Source organism: Taudactylus pleione, unplaced genomic scaffold (genome assembly GCF_031769625.1).
Source record: "Taudactylus pleione unplaced genomic scaffold, aTauple2 ptg000372l, whole genome shotgun sequence".
Lineage (NCBI taxonomy): Eukaryota > Metazoa > Chordata > Amphibia > Anura > Myobatrachidae > Taudactylus > Taudactylus pleione.
In genome coordinates, this window is record NW_028284773.1 from 2,227,920 (window position 1) to 2,249,267 (window position 21,348).

At 41.7% G+C, this 21,348-nt stretch overlaps 1 protein-coding gene across 1 annotated transcript in view; it reads right to left on the reverse strand.

Moving 5' to 3' along the window:
* MASP1 (MBL associated serine protease 1) overlaps positions 1 to 20,637 on the reverse strand; it is a 152,538-nt gene extending 131,901 nt beyond the window's left edge. The window contains exons 1-2 of the mRNA XM_088444715.1: positions 20,566 to 20,637; positions 8,003 to 8,228 (exon numbers count right to left, since the gene is read on the reverse strand). Of these exons, the coding sequence (XP_088300841.1) occupies positions 8,003 to 8,228; positions 20,566 to 20,570 (231 nt within the window). The 5' untranslated portion in view covers positions 20,571 to 20,637. The remainder of the gene's footprint in view (positions 1 to 8,002; positions 8,229 to 20,565) is intronic.
* Positions 20,638 to 21,348: the final 711 nt, after the last annotated feature.

Here is a 21,348-nt window from a genome sequence, read left to right on the forward strand (position 1 = left end):
TATCAATCCTTTCAAGAATAGAAGGGTATTAAAAGCAAAAAGAACCAGAAAATACTTGAGGGATGTTCATATCATTAAGAATGAAGTAAATCCCATGAGAAGACAAGAGTCACTCTCTTGTTCTAAACTCTGGAATCTATTTGAAGTATTTAATGACTCCTCCATCTCCTAATTTCCAGGTTGGATGTATTATACTTAAGCTGTGGGTAAGTATAATATCTCCAATTAGTATCTTGTAATTAGTATTCCTCTAGTCTTTCTCTGACTGTTTGATAAACTCCCCTGGCAAGTACAGATAGTGTTGGTTGGCAATGAACTGGGGGCATGCCAAGTGCTACAGCAGAGGTTCATAGATGATATTCTCCTCATTCGAAGAGGCAGTGAGGAGACTCACAATTTTGCAGTTCACTCAATGTGAATGACTGTAATATCAAATTGACCTATGCCATAAGTAAAGTTTACAGTAAATTATTTTCCTTGACCTTAGTATTTACATCAGGGATGGTGGTATCCATCCAAAAACTGACTGTAAACATATGGACTCCAATAATTTTTCATCAAGAGATAGTTTACATCATGATAATTGGTTGGAGGGTATTCCATTTTGATAGTTTACATTTGTTAAAATAAACTGCTCATAAATATGTACGTACAAAGAACAAATCATAGATTTAAATGGAAGATATATTAGTAATGGTAAAAGGCTTGAACCCCTTAAAAAGCAAAAGGAAGCATTGACACAATAGAAAAGGAAGAACAGTTTCTTTCTCTTTGTGCATAAGACAATTCATATTGGATATTCCTAGGTCTACTAAAAGCTTTTATAGTCTGACTCTTCTCTTTCTTCTTTGTCTTTTCATGGGATTTACTTAATAAGATGATCATCCCTCAAGTATTTTCTCTGTTTTTTTTGCTTTTAATACCATTGGATTTTTTAAAGCATTGATACAATAGAAAGGTAAGAACTCCTTAAAGGTACTGTAAACCAAAAACAACAGGGAAAAACACACACTTTGAGTGGACTTTTGTTTCTCAATAAAATTCTTAATATAAGGAGATAGAGAAAAATATTAATAACAACTGGAAACTTTTATGTAAAGGTCAGGTTTTAAAAGATTCTACTAAATACCAAAAAATATGTTGTTTATTTATAGGAAGGCTTCTTCTATGAAAAATAAGCTTGTGAAAATTTGCTTAATGGAAAATAAAAGGCGTTAATATATGTACAAAGTGTTTTCATAGGTGTGGCACCTGTTTAATGTGCAAAACAGGTAAAAAGCAACACCATACATTTTAATGATTTTACATCAAATGGGAGAAAATATGAAAGTTGAATTTCTTGCAACACGAGTAACATTGTGTATGTTCTTGATTGCACATGTGGTTTGTTGTATGTGGGTGTCACAAGCCGCCAATGCATCTTGTTGGACAACGGTGCTCCTGGCAACTCTCTTAGGGCTGTTGCTGGGAGACATGGATACCATGCTGCCAATCCATGAAGTCCTCCCATTTGGCTTCTCCGTCATCTCTATCTGGATCAGATTGGTTCCGCCTCCTTTTTCTTTCCCGCTTGTGCTTTTCTCAGATGATGGTGATAGCATCTTACACATGTTTCCGGTTCCATAGTATTGGTTTCTCTCCTTGTGTTACTCCAGTGTCTCCTGTCTTGGCTGTGTTGTTGCTCCAGGACACTCTGCAGCATCTGAGTGTACTCAGACTAAACACCATGGCTATCTCCGCTGCTGTACTGCATCCCGGTGGCATCCAGTCATCTCAGCTGCTGTACTGCATCCCGGTGGTATCAGCCACACTGCAACATCCGAGTACCTTCAGCCATAAGACCCTGGCTATCTCCGCTGCTCTGCATCTCCAGTCATCTCAGCTGCCATACTACATTATGGTTGCATCAGCCGCACTGCAGTGTCCGAGTACCCTCAGCCATAAGACACCAGCTATCTCAGCTGCAGTACTACATCCCGGCGGCATCAGCCACACTGCAGCATCCGAGTACCCTAAGCCATAAGACCCTGGCTATATCCGCTGCTCTGGGTCTCCAGTCATCTCAGCTGCCATACTACATCCCGGCGGCATCAGCCGCACTGCAGCGTCCAAGTACCCTAAGCCATAAGACCCCGGCTATCTCCGCTGATCTGCGTCTCCAGTCATCTCAGCTGCCATACTACATCCCGGCGGCATCAGTCGCACTGCAGCGTCTGAGTGCTCTTTGCCATACACCTCAGCTACCTACACCACTCTGCATCTCCAGACATTCTTGCCAAGTATCTCCAGCCCTCAAGGCTGCAACTTGGCCACAAGGCCACATCCCTGTCAAGTATCTCCAGTCCTTAAGGCTGTAACTTGGCCACAGGGCCCCATCTCTGCCAAGCATCTCCATCCCTCAAGGCTGCAATTTGGCCGCAAGACCACATGCCTGCCAAGCATCTCCAGCCTTCAAGGATGCAACTTAGCCACAGGGCCACATCATTGCAAAACATCAATCAGTTCTCCAGGCTGCAACTGGACAATCTTTTCTGTTGACTCCATTGCATCATATAATTCTCAGCACTAATGCCTTCAGCAAAGGTGAATCTTATCCGGGATTCATAACAGTGGGGAAGATAGGTGGAAAACTGAAAACACATCTATCCGAACACATAAACAATATTAGAAACAGTCTTGAAACATACAGGGTCAAAAGTAATAGGGTGAGAGTTTAGAAAATGTGAGAGTTTAGCAGTAAAACTCACACTAATACAATGATCGAGTTGTATTTTCAAAACAGGAAACACCTGCATGAGAGTTTCAATCTCGAGAATTATTTGAGTCTGAAAAACATGCAAGTTTGCATGTTCCATGACTATTATATGGCTGAGTTTAAATATGTGAGAGTTTTCGCTCACATTTTCTAAACTCTCACCCTATTACATTTGGCCCACAGTGTCTGCTAATTTCAAGTCCAAACATAACTGTAAAGAATGTCACATAAAGATTATGTTTTGGGGTATGTTTGGCACTGTTCCTTCATCATTCAAGCATGCACTTGTCTCCCCCATTCTTAAAAAACCTTCCCTTGATCCTAAAATTCTCTCTAACTACCGACCAATCTCTCTCCTCCCTTTTGCCTCTAAACTCCTTGAACATATTGTTTACAACTGCCTTACCACATTTCTTTCCTCCCACCCCCTCCTTGACCCTTTTCAGTCTGACTTCCATTCACTCCACTCCACTGAAACTGCCCTCACAAAAGTCAGCAATGACCTCCTTGCTGCCAAATCCAAGGGCCATTACTCCCTGCTCATTCTCCTTGACCTCTCTGCTGCTTTTGACACTGTGGACCACCCTCTGCTGCTGCATATCCTTCACTCCCTTGGTCTACGTGACACTGCTCTCTCCTGGCTGTCCTCTTAACTCTCTGACTGCTCCTTCTCTGTTTCCTCTCACGACAACTCCTCCCCACCACAGCCTCTTACAGTAGGTGTTCCCCAAGGTGCTGTTCTTGGACCTCTCCTATTCTCACTCTATACGTCCTCTCTAGGTAAACTCACCCGCTCTTTTGACCTCCATTATCATCTCTATGCTGATGATACTCAGATCTACCTTTCCTCACCTGATATTTTCCCCTCTCTACTGACTCATATCTCTAACTGTCTCTCTGCTATCTCTTCCTGTATGTCCCAGCGATTTCTCAAACTTAATATGTCTAAAACTGAGCTGATCATCTTCCCACCCTCCCACATAACATCATGTCCCACTATTTCTTTATCAATAGATGGCATAACTATCTCATCTAGTCCCAAAGTGCATTGTCTTGGAGTCATCCTGGACTCTTCCCTCTCCTTCAAACCACATATTCAGAACCTCTCTCAGTCCTGTCGTTTCCATCTCGAGAATATTTCCAAGATCAGACACTTTCTCACCCAGGATGCCAATAAAACCCTCATACATTCACTGGTCATCTCCAGATTGGACTACTGTAACCTCCTCCTATCTGGCCTCCCCAAATCCCATCTCTTTCCTCTCCAGTCTGTGCTCAATGCTGCTTCTCAGCTCATCTTCCTCTCCAAACGCTCTACATCTGCCTCCACTCTCTTACAGGCCCTCCACTGGCCCCCCCTCCCTTTCAGAAACCAATTCAAGGTCCTCACACTCCCTTACAAAGCCCTCACCCATTCCTCTCCCATTTACATCTCTGATCTCCTCTCCCTTCACTCTTCTGTCCGCCCTCTTCGTTCACTTAATACACACTGCCTTTCATGCCAATTGATTACTTCCTCCCACTCCCGCCTCCAAGATTTTGCCCACGCTGCTCCCCACCTTTGGAACTCTCTCCCTCTCCCCATCAGACTCTGCACCTCTCTACAATCTTTCAAATGAGCTCTTAAGACCCACTACTTCATTACAGCCTTCCAGCTCTCATCCAAACTTGCTGCTACATCTTCCTTCCTCCCCGCCTACCCCATCTGTATCACTCCTGTTCGTCTGCTCCTCCCTTAGAGAATGTAAACTCTTTCGAGCAGGGCCCTCTACCCTCTTGTGCTTCTCCCTACTGTAATTTAATTTATCTCTTACTGCCCACTAGGGCAACCAACACTCGGCTGCTTATGTGGGCATAAAGTTTGCTAATATAGCAATGTTTATTATACATGTCCATGTCCTGCTTTGTATTGTAAGTCACTGGTTACTTATTTGTTCATGTACTTTGTAAGGCGCTGCGGAACACTTGTGGTGCCATATAAATAAATAATAATAATAATAATAAAAGTATCACCCACATGTAGAGCCAAAGATTTGGAGTTAAGACTACAGTATCTAAAACAGAAATAAGATGGATTTTCAATTTGATGTCCTTGTGCCCAAGGGGTCTCAACAGTGAAATTGAGTTGAAGTGATTTTTAAACTGATGTAGATTGTGGTTTTATAAATTTTTTATATATGAATGTTATTATATTTTTACTTCTATGTACACAGTAATCCTCTGGGACCTAAGGCCTTATTCAAACCCGTTCTCAAGGCTTCGTTCACACGCAGCTGTCCACATCCAAAGTATGCAAATCCCACGTTCACTAGCAAGACATTAGCACGCCCACTGTTTTGCTGTGGGTTCGTGTTATGTATTTAGACGCCAACCAGCCTTACACAAGACACCCACTTTCCCTTAGTAACATACATCATCTCCTGGAAGTGTATTAAACAATCGGTACAATCGGCTGACATCGGACCCATACGCAGCACTTGTGTTTAAACTAAAAAATTAAATCAGAGACTCCACGGCCTACTTGATGTGCACCATGTAGACCTCCATGGCCCTGACGAACTTCAAACATAGCCCAAAACCTAATCCAGGTCAAAATACACCACCATGCCAAATTCCCAAGACACTTTTGCTGCCAAACATTTAAAGACAACATTGGCCTAAAGTGTACCCCTTGTTCATATTGTATAAAAATAGCTATCAATTGCAGAGAAGTGGTAGCTAGGGAAATAAAGGGTACCGAACTACACCATCTCCTGATTATATAACCAAATATACTTATTTTGACATTAGTTTCTCTTTATTTTGTGTTTCCCTGATTTGTTAGCTACAAAAAGTCTGAGGTACTGTACACATAAATTTGCACATCAGTGAAGGACACTGGCGTAGAGTCAAGGACATTCCACAAGACCTGCATGTACATCAAACACCCAGTCACTGAAAGTAATTTAAGGTTGTATCTATCAATGTGACATAGGGGGGTAAAAGATCTATCAGAAGGCAGCAAGTAGCAGCAAAGGGGGGAATCTTAAATGAATGTGTCTAATATTGAGTTAGGAAGTTTGTTCTCATATAAATTATACAGGCCCACTTGATCTAGTGACGCCAAACTCATGTCTTAAGGGCAAAGGTTATGCAAGCTGTGAAAGAATGGAGAGAGCATGAAAGGAAACAATAGGAGGCTGCATTCAGATAGTCAGCAGTCCCAAGTATTGTGACAAATCAGCGGGGAGCAGTTCTCCAACTTCTCCAGTGCACAAAGGGAATAGAGATGTGTGCACTGCTGACAAAGGGTAAGAATATAGTGCTATTTAGATATTGAAAATAATTGCCGCCGATTCCGTGATTTTGTTAAACACAATAGTACTTTTGATGTGTAAGAAGTAAAATAAATTATATGATTAGTATTTGTAGTATAATTAATACTGACATATATAAATCACAGCTATGTGAACAGTGCATGAGATTATTGCCCTCCCCCGACCTATTTTCCTCTCCCATGTGCTATTTAATCCTTACTTTGCTGGAAAGGACAATCTCCCGCAAGACAAATGGTACAACTGTCAATCATGTTAACGTGTTTACATCATTATCTGGGTTCAAGAAAAACATTTCATTAGTAACAAACTCTCTTGGCACATCCATTAGCCAGCGAGATGAGATAGGACAGGAAACAGCAAATATTAACTCAGCCAGAGACCACTATGTTTATTCTAGGGCAGAGGACACTTCTCTGCTCTACATACTATAGAATGAACCCTGCAATAGATAAGGTCCTTAACTACTTTTCTACAATATTTAAAAAGACATTCCTGACTGTTTTCAGGGTTCTGTGCACAATTTAATTAAATAATTGGTTTGGAATGAAGCATTTAAAGTGATATTCCATTATACAGTTTTTTCATCCTCTACAAACAAGCACATCACGAGAGAGCAAGTGCATCAGTGTTAAGCCTCCGTAACAAATTGATAATACTTTCGCTGTGTAGCCCATCCAGCTGTAATCAGACTTCAATTTACACAATTCTCAATACCTACTGTATACTATAGTATAGTACTATACGATTTTTTAGTTCTGGAGAACAATAATCTAAGGCCAGGCACGACATTTCCAAAAAGTGAATTCTTGTGCTTATTGGGCCTGATTCAGCAAGGAACGCAGTTGCATATACGCACGCAATTGGTTGATTAATTCGCACTGCGCATGCATCACAGCGCGCGAACTAGCAATTGCGATGTGAACTGCATTTGCAGAGGCTGCGCAGAACCAGAGCAGAGTGATTAACAGGAAGTGCTGTTTTTGAGTGGTGACGTGGGGGTGGTCGGGCAAACGCAGGCGTGCCAGTGCGTTTCAACGCCGTTACATGCACATGCATAAATTAGCCACTCCGATATCATACGCCTCCTGAGGTCTCATAGCGTGCGCAGAATTCGCAGTTCCTCAGTGAGGTCTGACCTGCCTTAACTGTGCATCTGGGTCCGATGTTACTCGATGTTACTGATTGTTTCGCTATGTTGCCCTAGTGTACAGATGTGAGTAAGGGGAAGTGGGCGTCCTTATGTCAGGCTGCGTATGCAATGTGAATGCAAACATTTAAATAGCACCGCTGATATTAGCAATGCAGTTGCGTGCGTATAAGCAGACTAGTTATCCATGCTGAATCAGGCCCATAGTATGATATGTGCATTTGATTGCAGAGTGATATCACTATAATGCATACTTGCAGACTTTTCTGGTCCATGGTGCAGGAGGGTGTGTGTGTATTGTGTGTGCAGGGGGTGGGGTTACACTACATTTGCAACATCACTACTCTCCCTCCTGCTGTTCAAAGCTGTAATTTGCAGCATTTTACATTGAAGAATGGGAGCTATAATGATGCAATTCAATGCAAATCACGTCATCAAAGCCTCGAGCCACCCACTTCACTCAGGATGTGAGCGGCATGTGAGAGACCGGGATAGACCCCTTAAATTTGTGACTCTTCTGGACATTACAGGAGAGATGACAAGCAAACAATAATGCAATGTTTCCCAAAGCTAGTTGCAGTGCATGTTTTCCAGGTCTCTTTACAGAGTCACAAGATAAATAAATAGCACCGTCTCTGAATCTTTGAAAATGTGTCAGTCACTAATGAATTCACCTGTGCTTCAGCAGGACTGGATTTGGCAAACAATGCAATAATGTGAATCAGCTCCTACAAACTGGTTTCTCTCTGTGGTTTGGAACTGTACAGAGTATTTTTATTTTACCTTGGCATAGTCATACTCGCAGAGATAAGAGGGCTCCAGATCAAAATGAATGAAGTAAATCCTAATTCTGAATCCCTCTGGCACAGTAATGTTCCAGGTCACTTCTGAGTCACTGGGATACAAATCTGGAAAATTTGGTGTTCGGATCTCACCATACATTTCCCTAAGCACGATGATGTCTCCTTTACTGAGCAGCCACAAGAAAGGAGAGAGTAGTAGGAAAAGCCTGGAAGAAAATGATACAATATTATTACATTTCATGAAAAAAAATAAAATTGTCAACAATTATTACCTAATATGTTATGGGTGATTCTTTTAACCCCAGCATTTCTGTAAAATGAATCGTGCTCATAATCTAATAGTCCAAATATATGGCGCTTTGGGGCTTTGGCTCACAAATGGTAAAAAAAAGTCAGGGTCAGTGGCAAGAAAATGTTTCAAACAAGGTGCACTGATACACAGAGAATCTTAGAGGATAGATCCGGGGTTCCCGACCATTGTCATCAAGGCACACTAACAGTCCACGTATTAAGGATAGCCATACTTGAGCACAAGTATCTTAATTAGTACTGTACCTCAGTTATTTTGCTTTAACCATCTTTGCTCAAGCAAGGGTATTACTAAAAGCTGGACTGTTAGTGTGCATTGAGGACCGAGGTTGGGCAACACTGGGATAGAGATATAAGCCATATGAAGCACAAATAGCTAGGGTGCAGAACATACAGTATTGCTCATGTGCAGAAACTTAGAGTGGATTGAAATAATCTAGAATTATCTGCTCAAATGCCTAATTAAACATGTTTGTAGATAGGTATATGATGAGCAGGGCTTTAACTAGGGTAGTGCAACCTGTGCCATGGCACAGGGCACCGCAGGGCAGGGGGCACTGTTTGTGCCTGTCAATTTTCCTGTTTATTATAATTCTCACTTGTAGCTTCCTCTTCTTTTATCCCCAGCATCTCCTGGCCTCCCCTATCTCTTCCCTGGCCCTTCCCCATGAAGCCATGGCCCTTTTTCAGGTGCAATATCTTTTGTCCCTATTTTAAAAATAGGGATGGGAGGGCGCCAATTCTCTCTCTGGCACAGGGCATCAAAAAGTCTAGTTATGGCTCTGATGATGAGCATGGCAAACAGGTACTATGCACCAAATTGGTTTGATAGAATGTCCTCATTAAAATAATTACATGAGTGGACAGGTCATTGCATTCTTCACAATCAGCAGCATAATCATCTCCTGAAATCTTGCTTTTGCTGTGAATATTCTCGTATTATAATTGGTTGTAGGTCCCCACCAATTTCAAAGCTGAAGACTAATGGATGCACAGGATAGGAATACTGATAACAAACGTAAATCTGATTCTAGTCAAGTAAACTGAAAAATAGACTGTTATGCCGTGTATCCACTAGTCGATTTAAATGAGCGATTGAACGATTACAACATCATAATCATTCAATCACTCATTAATCGTTCACAAATCGGGCATGGAAGCGTACAGCGATGCGTGCTCCCACTGGTCGTTTCCGACATCAACCATCGCCTGAACATGCAGATCAATCTGCCGATAACGACAGATTGACCAAGTTCAGGGATGAGGGAGGGTACGTGCACTGAACGTTCAGTGTAGGCACTGCAGGGGAAGAGGTACGACTGTACGATTACAATGTTTTAATTGTACTGTCGTTCCACTATCTGCTAGTGCATACGCACCTTTAAACTAGAGTTTGATAACACTTAAAGCCAATGTGCCTTGTATAAAACAGCTTCTTCCAACCGAAAGAATATTTACAGTTTCAGGACATTATCAGAACTGAAGAAATATGGGAAAGAGTTATAATTGTAGAATGTTTTTTCCAATGCATGCAGATTTCCTACTTTATAAGGCCGCAAAATTGGATACATGGTTAGAGCCAGAATTTTGCCTGATTGCCAATATCTACACAAGCCGGCCAGTAAGGTAGTTTATTGCATCCAATCTTTCATATTCTGATCTGACCTAGAGAACATTTTGATTCCAAAAACATAAACATTTCTCATCAGTTTGTTCCAAAACAGATATTGTCATTTGTGTAAACACTTTAAAAGCCTACTTAAGGACAACAAGGATGGTTATTTCTCAGTCTGAAATGGCAAATAATAGAGAACAGTAATAGAAATCAGCTAAATAGCCAATGTAAATACAAGGTCAGATAGGTCAAGCTCTGTCAAGTCGTTGCAATTAGTAGTTTCGGTTTAGTGTTACTTCATTTAACGCACTAACTACTCACAACTGCTTTGATTTAGTTATTTACAAAATGTATTAATGTATGTAACTGTATGGCATTTACATAACCATATGGACTTTTTATGCTTAAAATTGGTTATCAACTGGCATTAGGAAAACACCAGTAACACTGCATGTCAAATGTGCTTGGCCTGCGGTGGTAAACAGCAATTGCACTTGTTTATTGTTGTTGGGACAATGGAATAAATGGAGGCCACTCCACTGAATAACTTTTAATTACTTGTAGTGAATATGAGTAAACAGAGCAGTCAGCAGCCAAAAGACACACAGCTACCAACCACAGACACAAGATTATTATGTATGGTGTCATAACCAATTGTTTCCATCTACAATCCTGTTTACATGCTTTTAAGATCAATGAAACTGCTTATAAAAAACATAATATATTTTACACCAGTGAGTAAGGGGCCTTATATATCTGAATTATATGAAATTCATCTGTACAAACTAGGGATGAGCGGGTTCGGTTCTCAGAGAACCAAACCCACCCAAATTTCGGGGATCCGGAGCGATCCGAGCCAAGCTTGGATCTCTCTGCCTGCCCCAGATCCCTCACCCAAGGCAAAACCTTGCGATGCCGCTGTTGGGTCGCGAGGTTTTTCATTGAGGGGGCTTAACGCTGATTGGCTGAGAGAGCCGTCTGTCACGGCTCTCAGCCAATCAGCGTTAAGCCTATTTAATATGCACACAGGAAGCAAAAGAAGATGGCGCCTGCCATCCCTCGCTGCCTGACACCGCCGGCACCCCCAATGGCAGCATCCCCCGCTGCCGACACCACCGCTGCCATCACTGCCGGCACCCCTGCAATGCTGTCCCACGTACTGAGGACACCGTTAGTGACCCCCACACTGCCGACACTGCCAGCACTCCCGCACTGAGGACACCACCAGCACCCCTGCACTGCCGACACTGTCAGCACACATGCACTGAGGACACCGCTGGCACCCTCGCTCTGCCAACATCGCTGGCACCCTGCATTGAGAACACTCCTGCACTGCCAACTCAATCAGCAAACCTGCACTGAGGACACCGCTGGCACCCCGCACTGCCGACATCACCGGTACCCTTCACTGAGGACACTGCCAGCACCGCAGTACTGCCATTCCACATACTGAGGACACCATCAGCAACCCCTGCATTGCTGACACAGCCAGCAAACCTGCACTAAAGACACCACTGGCACCCCCGCACTGTCGACATCGTTAGTACCCTTCACTGAGGACACTGCCAGCACCACAACACTGCCATTCCACGTATTGAGGACACCGTCAGCAACCCCCAGACTGCAGACACAGCCAGCAAACCTGCACTAAAGATACTGCTGGCATCCCCACTCTGCTGACACCGCCGGTACCCTGCACTGAGGACACTGCCAGCACAGCAGGACTGCCATTCCATGTTCTGAGGACACCGTCAGCAACCCCACTCTGCCGACACTGCTGTCACAGTAATTGCACTATTGGTGTATCCAACCCACACTGTATAACACACTGTATCCATGTTGGAAATTGGAAGCTGAACTGCCACATGTTAGTGCTGCCCACTGTGTCGCTTAGCTTAGTCAGCCAGCTAGCTGGATGCAACCTTTTGGCCTTAACTAGATGAATAAAACAATATTGTGAGGTGGTCAAAAATGATTTGAAATGACTGGAAATAAATGTTATTGAGGTTAATAATACTGTAGGAACAAAAACAGGCCCATTTTATGTGATTTTAGCTGTTTTTGTGATATTTTAAGAAAAAATCCTGAACCAAAACCGAAAAACAAAACACCAAGATATCAAGGAAAAAAATTCAAAACCAGATTCAGATCCAAAACCTGGGGAGATCCAGATCCAAAACCCAAACCAAAACACGAGGGTCGGCGCACATCTCTAGCTATTAAACCCAAAACTGATGGAACAGTATTACTTATTCAAATTGTCTACCGACCGGAAGGTCTACAGCAGGGATAGCCAACCTCGGTCCTCGTGAGCTACCAACAGTTCACGTTTTCCAGACCACCTAGCAGGTGCACAGGTGTATTCATTACTAACACATTTGAAAAGATCCACAGGTGGAGCTAATTATATCACTTGTGATTCTATGAGGAGACCTGCAAAACATGCACCGTTGGTAGCTCTTGAGGACCAGGGTTGGCTACCACTGGTCTATAGTATCCTAATAATAGAAACTATTCAGCACTAATTAGTTATTTACTGAACATTTATGAGACTATTAGCCTCCTAGTTTTAATATAAACAAATTAATCAAATTTTCCACCAAAAGTAGTAATCCTAACATTTGTAATACTGTAGTCTGGAAATGTAACTCTGCATGCAAGTAGGATTTTATTTATTTAAATTTTATTTGTAGCACTACATGAAACGTGTCTATAGTACTGCTAGAGACTGCCAAGATAAAACCGTAGCTGACAACTTTAATCCTTTGAGCTGTTGGAATTGTGGCTTTTGAGGACTTTGAAATCCTCAATGCAGTATGGGCCAGATTTCCGAGATTTACGCTAACGTAATCGCAGCTGCAATCTCTTACAGAGCGCAATTGCTAAAATATGCTTATGCCTTCCAAAGCTTAGCCGAGCATAGGGACGCCCACTGCTGCCTTCTCATATCCATCCGATGATGCACAACAGCGTAAATATCAATAACAATGTCGCAGATCGGCCAGCCATGCCGATTGTAAATCAAGTCTGTCCTTCCTCAAACATAGTTTCTCTCCTGACATGCAGAGAGCTCTCATGCTGCAAAGGAGATCACAATGCTTAATTTATGCAAGCCCATGAAATGGAGTTTAAACGGTCCCAACGCGCCTGCGTTTGCCTAGCCACCCCCGTTACCTTCCCCAAACGCTGACTACCTTTCACTCACTTTGCGAGTGAATCCACTGTGCAAGCATAATCACAATATAATCTCTGTATACGCACAGTGTGGCACTCGCACATGCACAATGGCTAACAATCAATCGTCTGCGTAAATATCAGCGTTGCGTAAATATCAGAATCAGGCCCTATATCCACAAATTGGGACAATATAATTTACTTTTATTTTGCTTTCACTTTGAGATTTACATTTTCTTTTACATTTGCATAAAATCTAAAGACTGGCTACAGTACATGTACATAAAAGAAGTATGATGTTCCTTCCTTGTTACAAATTACTACTTTTTCTTGAGTATACTCTACAGTTTTTAGAATATTCTTTTCTTAAATGTGTTTCCAATAATGTGCTGAAAAATAAATCCAGGATGATTCATGTGAACAGAATTAAAGGGGAGAATGAGAAACTACTTTTAACCATTTTGATTCACAAAAACCTAAACATCACTAATATCTTTTGTTGTTGTTATTGAGAGGGGAATTTATCTGTTCTTTGTATTTGAATATTCACCACTGTCTCAAAGTTAAGTAACTCACTAATACCCCTTTTACACCAACTTAAAAATCCTGGGTTGATGCACATGAATGCGCATCAACCCGGGATTTTTGTCACTGTAAATGGACCCATCCAGGTCCAGGGACCCGGGGATCCAACTCGGGTAGCTTGCAGTGTTGGCCACAGGTCGTTCCCGTGTCACCCTGCAGTGTAAACATGGGATGACCTGGATCGTGCTGCATGCTGCCTGATTGGCCGGCTTCAGTGGTGCTTGGAAATGACATCATCTCCAAGCATCCACTGCAACCAGGGCCGGCCCAACCAGCGCTCACCACCTGCCCTCCCTGCCTCTGGATCGCTGCAGAGAGTGAGGTAAGAGGGAGGGAGAGGGAGGGGGAGGGAACGGAAGAGTGCTGCTTACCTTAAGAGCCGGGTCACTGCAGACCAGTGTGAACGGTGCTGACCTTGGTATAGCCTGACCCTAACACCCCTTCCCCTAGCCTAAACCTAACCCTCCGGGGGGGGGTGCCTAACCCTAAGTAACCCCGGGAGTCTCTAATCCTAACCCATTCCCCCCGCGGCTAAGCGCTCCCGACGCCTGGTTTACCTAAGATACAGTAGGTATGCCGGGCTTCGGAATTTTCGGCATGGGCTGATGACAGGCGTTGGTATTTAGACACCTATCATTAGTCCCATGCCGGGATTTCACAGTCGGGAAACTAACTACATCCCGTTTTAAAATATTGGCTACTATGCACATGCTGCTTATTTACTACCCCTGTATCATCACTTGTCCCCTACTTTTACATGGTGCCTGCTACTGATAGGGCCATTTCTTTTATTGAAATAAACTTAATCACTTTTAAACAAAAATACTACTCTGTAGGTCAGTCCTCATTTAGAGCTTAAATTATGAGAGTGAAAAGTCACTGAGATTACTTTTGCTTCATGTGTTACTAAAGAACATACAATTGAGCCTATAAAAACATTTTTTCAAACAGTATGAAGTGCACCTGGAAAATACAAAAGCATAATGCAGAAAGTGTATGTCGGGCTTATCTTTTTGAAATCAGAGGATATGTAAACATAAAGGTCTGATTCTGAGTCGCACACAGAAGCGCACGCAGCAGCGTCTGTTGGTGGTCACCTGCTTGCGACTTTATGCCAATGTCGCTACAAACTCCTTCCCTTGTGTACATCCGTGTGCTGAATGTGCAAGGTTTGAGACACCTACTTTTAACATCCATGCATGCTGTAATACCGATTGGTGAGTCCTTATGCGCTACTATCAAAATTTGTACGATCCCCATGGCAGGTGCAGTTTCTCTGACTATAAAATAACCCAGAGACGTGGTCAATGACGCTGCTGTATTAATTATGCACACCCATAAAACGCCCGTTTTGACCTTTAAGCACGCCTGCGTTCGGATCTCCACTCCCCGTTTACAAGCACCTTCCCCTGTTACCACCCACAAACGCCTCATTCTGTCACTCATATTAGCAGGCATTCGCTATTTAGCGAACAAACGATTTTCGGCCGCACTGACTGGTTCGCGCATGCGTATTATGATCCGTACGCCTGCGCAGTTGGGCAAACATTGCTCGGAACGAACGAGCGGCCGCTTACGAGCGGCTCTGAATCAGGCCCTGTGTCCTTTGAATAAATATACACTGTTTCTGTGGCAATAATGTGACTAATGCAACAGTCTTATTTAGTGTTGCTGTAAAAATTAAGGCAACATGGAATGAGCTCACCAGATTCTGCTTTTGTTGGGTGTGTCTCTTATTATGCTGGTTAGCGTGACAGCCCGTGATCTGCAGATCAGAGACACCAATATTCACGTGTAGATGGCTGTGTTAATCCCTGTGCATATACCTTCGTTCCTCCGAAAGTGTATCTGTCACTGGATGGAAACCTTTTCCCCTCTCATCGCGGGAACTCCCGATATTAAAGCTCCGCTCCGTATCAGGCAATGTGTCCCTGGCTAGCGGAGCCGCCGGCCGGCTTGACTGGGGACCCGCTTGTGGGCAGGTGCTTGCGGTCACGATGTGATTGCGTGGCTAACAGTGAAGACTTTGTGCCGGTTAGCCTATTGCCGGGATCCCCCTGTTGGAGGTAGTGATTATCTGGGTGATGATCTTTAGGTGATAGATCGGCTCAAAAGAGAAGTGGTGTTGCTTCTTGTAAGTCGAATGCCACGAGTCCAAGTTTAGTTGCTCAACGCGTTTCTCTGTGTCCGCACACTTTCACCGGCCGGCGGCGACAAAAGTCCAGGAATGATGATGTTCGTCCGTGCAAGATGACGTTTTGCCTCTTTCTGAGTTCCGTTTTTTTGGAGGGAAAAATCCGAACTCCACGTGCAAACTCGAACCTATGCGAGCCTGCACATCCCTAATATATTTATATATACCAAGGTTTAGAGAGGCCCCGAGGTTCAAGGGCACAAAACGGGGGCTATAGTGCCGCCAGCCAGGGTAACCCTCCCAGTCCCAGTGTGGATGGAAAGGATGTTGGCCTGAGCTGAGCATGCCCCAGGATCTGACGCCACTGCCGGGGATTTGCTGCTGCCGGGTGATGTGAGAGCTACCTGGTTGATCATGCCAGTAGCATATGCTTGTCTCAAAGATTAAGCCATGCACGTGTAAGTACACATGGCCGGTACAGTAAAACTGCGAATGGCTCATTAAATCAGTTATGGTTCCTTACCATGTTTCGAGCTGCCCGATCCCCACTGTGGATGTGTGAGAGGAGGGGAGTAATGTATGCCTGCACACTGCCAGGATGGAGAGCCGGGCGGCTGGCTCTGTGAGCTCAGGCTATACCCCATGTCCTCTAGGTTGTGGGGGATCAGAAAACTGCTGCTGCTACACGCTGTGTCCTCCACTGAACCTTCCTGGCTGCAGCCATTACTGAGTTTGGGTTCTGACGGTGCTTGCCACACACACACACACATATCGAGGGTGGTGGTGTATGGAGGGGGGCACCTCAAAAACTTCTTTTGCTGGCCCTGGTTGCCAGGATCCAGGCGCATGGATTAGATGTATGAGGGGTAGCTGTGGTGATGCCTGAAGGAAGTGCTGAGGCTGCGGCTGCATATGAGCAGACCCGCTGCCACCAGTTTACTATAAAAGGAGGATGTCTCGTACAGAGATATCCTTCAGTTTCCTTTTGAGTAAGTGGCGCCCTTCAGGGGCCAGTATGCATAGGCAGCTGCCAACAGCTGCTTAATGCTAGAGCTGGCTCTGTGTGTGATTCAGAATCAATCACTAAATATTAAAGAGTAAAAGATGCGTGCAAGATTCTCTGCAACTGTTCTTTCTACTTTTATTTCTGTTTAAGAAAAATATTTTTCCTTCTGAAAAACAAGTAGGAAGATCAGACGCAAATCATTGTTTACAGGAAGAAGTGGCCCATGTTCTAATTTTTGGACGTATCCGCATGTTTGAAGTGAATAAAAAATAAAATTTCTGTAGGATATAATGAATCCACAGCATGGGTGTTATAGAGAGTTTGTTTTCTTGGATGCAAAGACGTTAATCAAGCCACACAAACAAATGCTTATTAAATTATTCCCCTCTTTCCAAGCTTGTCTTCTGGCTGCATATACTTTTAAAATGTTTTCACCTACTAAATAAATATCCCATAATGTGTTGAATGAAAAAGGAATTTAATATCTAAAAAAAGTACATGAATCTTGCCAACTTTAAAAGTAGATCTTAGCGGAGAGTCATTTTTTTATATTAGTTGTAAACAAAATGACCTGGGTTTATAAAATGGCAAGAAAATCAAACTGGGGCAGGGGGCTGAGATTTTGGTGTTGCTGTGTGTTTCTGTGAAAATGATTTCATTACTGCGGCACTTTGCATTTCAAAGAATTTTTTTAAAACTGCATTTGCAAGAATGATTTCCATTTTGCACATGGATGTCAATCTTCTTGCATATAATTCTTATGTAAATTAGCTCATTCATTGTGGTCTTTGGAATAAGTCAAGTGATTTAGATGCACATTTGTATGAAGTAGAACAAACTTACATAACAATTAGAAGCTAGCAGCAAACAAAATTATACATTTTAGTAAATTGAGACTAGTTACATTAAAATCGTCTACACTGTTTGTTCCACTGTTTTCATTTTTTGCTATTTTTTTATTATTTTCAAGTTGTTTTAAGTTGTTTTTTTTTAGCTTATTCAAAGTATAAAAGAACATTTCTTGCATGTTTTGAGATTTCTTTGGCAGCTTAAATACAGGTGGTGAGATGCTGTAAAATGTAACAGGTTTCACTAATACTCCCCTGACTCTCACTGGCAAAGAATAAAAAGTAATAATTTAAAAACTCTTGGCAAGCTTAAAACTTGTTTATTTCACACTTCACTTTGTGTACTGAGTTTGTTAACATACATAAAGAGTGTGTTATGATTTTATATTAGTTTTCATAGGGCTAATTGTAAAAAAATAGGTAGAAATTGTATTATTCACCAGAAGAATCTTTCTGTATAACAGCTAACTCTAACTTATCCTTGTCCCAGAAAACTATACACTTTGCATTCTATTCTGGCATGTATGTATACATTACATACTGTACACAGTATAGATTTATTTATATACAGAAGTGGTGTGAACACTTGTACTGTATAAACCACTGGGAAACACATTTTTATATTTGTAAATTAGTGATGTCATTGCTTTATATTTGTTAAAAGGGAGATGTATCAAACCTTCAAGAAAGTAAAGTGCAAATGCTACCCATTAGTAACCAATTAGCTTCTAGATATCATTTCACTTAGCACAGGCTATAAAATGGCAGAAGCTAATTGGTTGCTATGGGCAATTTCTCCTCTTTATCTCTCTCAAGGCTTGATACATCTTCCTCTAAGTAAAGGCAAATATAATTTTCAACCAGTTGTCAGTTTTTCATCACTATGCAGGTTGTGGAAAGTTGATTTAGTGAATTTAGCTGTGAGACTTAAAGCACCAATTTTTTTAAAGGCAAACCCAAACTGCTAAATCACCGAAATGTCAACTCTTTCCCGAACCCGCAGGCCATTAAATTTGGGCCTTGGGTGTTTAGTTACTGCAGACAGATACTCCACAGTTCAAAAGAAACCCAAATGTGTATACTCAAATACTATGAAGTAAAGGACCCCTACTTAAAACCTAATTGTATATTATGTAACTTTTGAGTGTTAATTGAGTAGAAACAGAACTTCCTAGGGCATCCAATATTCTTACATCGTAGGGATACATTAATCCAAAGGTTCCCAGATGCGGTCCTCAAGGCACCCCAACTGTTCAAATTTTAGAGATATCCATGGTTGAGCACAGATGGATAAATCAAATTTACTGAGGTACTAATTTAGTCACCTATAGTCCAGCATGGATAACCTTAAAATCTGGACAGTTAGGGTGCCTTGAGGACTGAGTTTGGGAACCTCAGAATTAACCTATTAAAGGTAAATATAACTATGGTTATCAGTTCAAAACACAGTTATAATTGGTTAGTTCTTATATCACTTTATATTATAAAGAAGGAAATCTGTCAAATATTTTGGTAGACATAAAAAATAACAACATCTATTATCAGCAGCACTATAATTCCGAATTCATAGCTTTACTCATAACTTATATAACGCACTGCATTGTGCAACTGTGTCAGCCATGTGACCCCAGCAGGCCATGAGTTTTTGTAATTACATATGGACTGATGCAGGTGAGTATAAGAGGAGAAATTGAGTCAAGATATTGTGCTGCCATTTTATTAGGTTATTTTTTTTTCCTCTATTTTATTTTTTAGTTTATTTATAGAAATTTACTTGAGATATTTCAATATAGTTTTTACATCAGAAATGTCCTCTGCTTGTATATTGTAGAACTTTATACCATGTGCATGGAAGGAATGACTATGAATGTGGTAAATATGGTTGTAGGGCCAGACTCCAGATTGTTTCTGGAAACCTAGCATAACCCCTACAGGGAGGACATAAACTATATTCCTTCTTCACTTAACATCTTGCTTTTCAGTCACACTTTTAAAATGATTGTTTTTAACCGAACACTATGACCAGTGCATTTCCGGATCTTATTATTCTGAAGATTTTAAATATGACATTTTAGTATTATAAGAAATACTGGACTATTTAGCTTAGATGTGATGTAAAGTTATCATTAAGTTATCTAGTGTCCTGTGTAAAGGAATCAACCAGAAACATTGTGTCTTTCTATCTATACAAATCAAGTATGTTTGCTAATTCTGCAATTAAGGCCTCCAGTATAAGTTCTCACTACAAAGTTTTCTGCTTATCACTATTATAACCTGAGTACTTCCAATGCCTCATTAATTTATCCTTTCTGTATAATGTATAATGCTGTATGTTCTATATATTATATTAAATAAATTACCATTCATCATCATCTGAAATGAGAAAAGCATTGTATATAATCGTCGTACTGCACATTGTAAAATGTAAAGGTTTAGAAGCTAGTTAATCTTTAGAATAAACAGACAAGTGGTGCTCACTACCAGTCAGTACAGTAAATGTAATTAATAGACCCTCTAAGCCTTCTTAGACAGGACTGTATGTTAGCTAGTTATCATCATTTTAGGTCACATTTCCTTCCACCACACTGAAACATGATCAGAACCAGACTGTAATACTGTCACCTGCTTATTGCTTTTTAATTGTTTTAATTAAGCAAGATACCTAAACTTAACTAATACATCTGTTACAGAGGGGTATGTGTGAGCAAATTACATTTTGAACTAGATGCTAATAATGAAACAGTTTCCCAATACCAACTGTCTTCTAACTCCCTAGCAGAGCACTAGCAGCCAAACAATCATCATAAAGCATCTTAGTCCTGACTTAATAAAGTTTTCCCAGCACCTGGCACTTTGTGCTTTTATTACTAACCTCATGTTAGCAGTCTGTGCTGTTCTCTGCCTTGTATCTCCTTTGTGTATGTGTGTGTGTGCCTGGTCCCAATAGCTGTTCTGCCTGGATCTATCTTTGTTCTGCTGTTCCTGTGTTGTGTGCCTGGGAGTAAATGCTGCTACTCTGTACCCTGGTCACGCCTCCCAGTCTGTAACTGTTCCTCACCAGAAGCGGAAAAAAAACCTGACAGGACTTTAAAAGAAGTACTTAAGTTTGAAAGAAAGAAGGTTGTAATAAATAGGCTCTAGCTGTTTCAAAGTAAAACTCTAAAGTACTATAATTAATATTTAACACCTACAATAATTAAAAAACTACCTTGTAAGTGAAACACTTCAAAAGCAATATTTGCAATTCAGCAATTGAAAATCTAATTTACCTTGTTATTTTATTCTGTGCAGTCTAGATTGTAAGCTCTTCTGGCAAAGATTAACCTAACCAGTGCTTTGTATGTATGTAATTTCATTTTTTTTGTATTAAACATTCTCCTGCTCCTATCCCAACCCTCACACACATCTCTTCTTCCCACATTCTCCTTATCACCTTCCTCTTACTCATTGCCGAGGTCCTCTATCCTAACCATGGGCCCCTTTCCCACAATCTGCTCCCTCCAATCCCTTTGTCGCAATCACCTTATGTACCTGCAATCCTGCTAATCTAAGCTACATTTCTCCTCTTCCCTCTCTCCCTGTCTCCTGTCGTCCCCGGAATGCCAGATCTGTGCAATTAACTGTCCTCCATTAATGATGTAAACATTTTTTACTT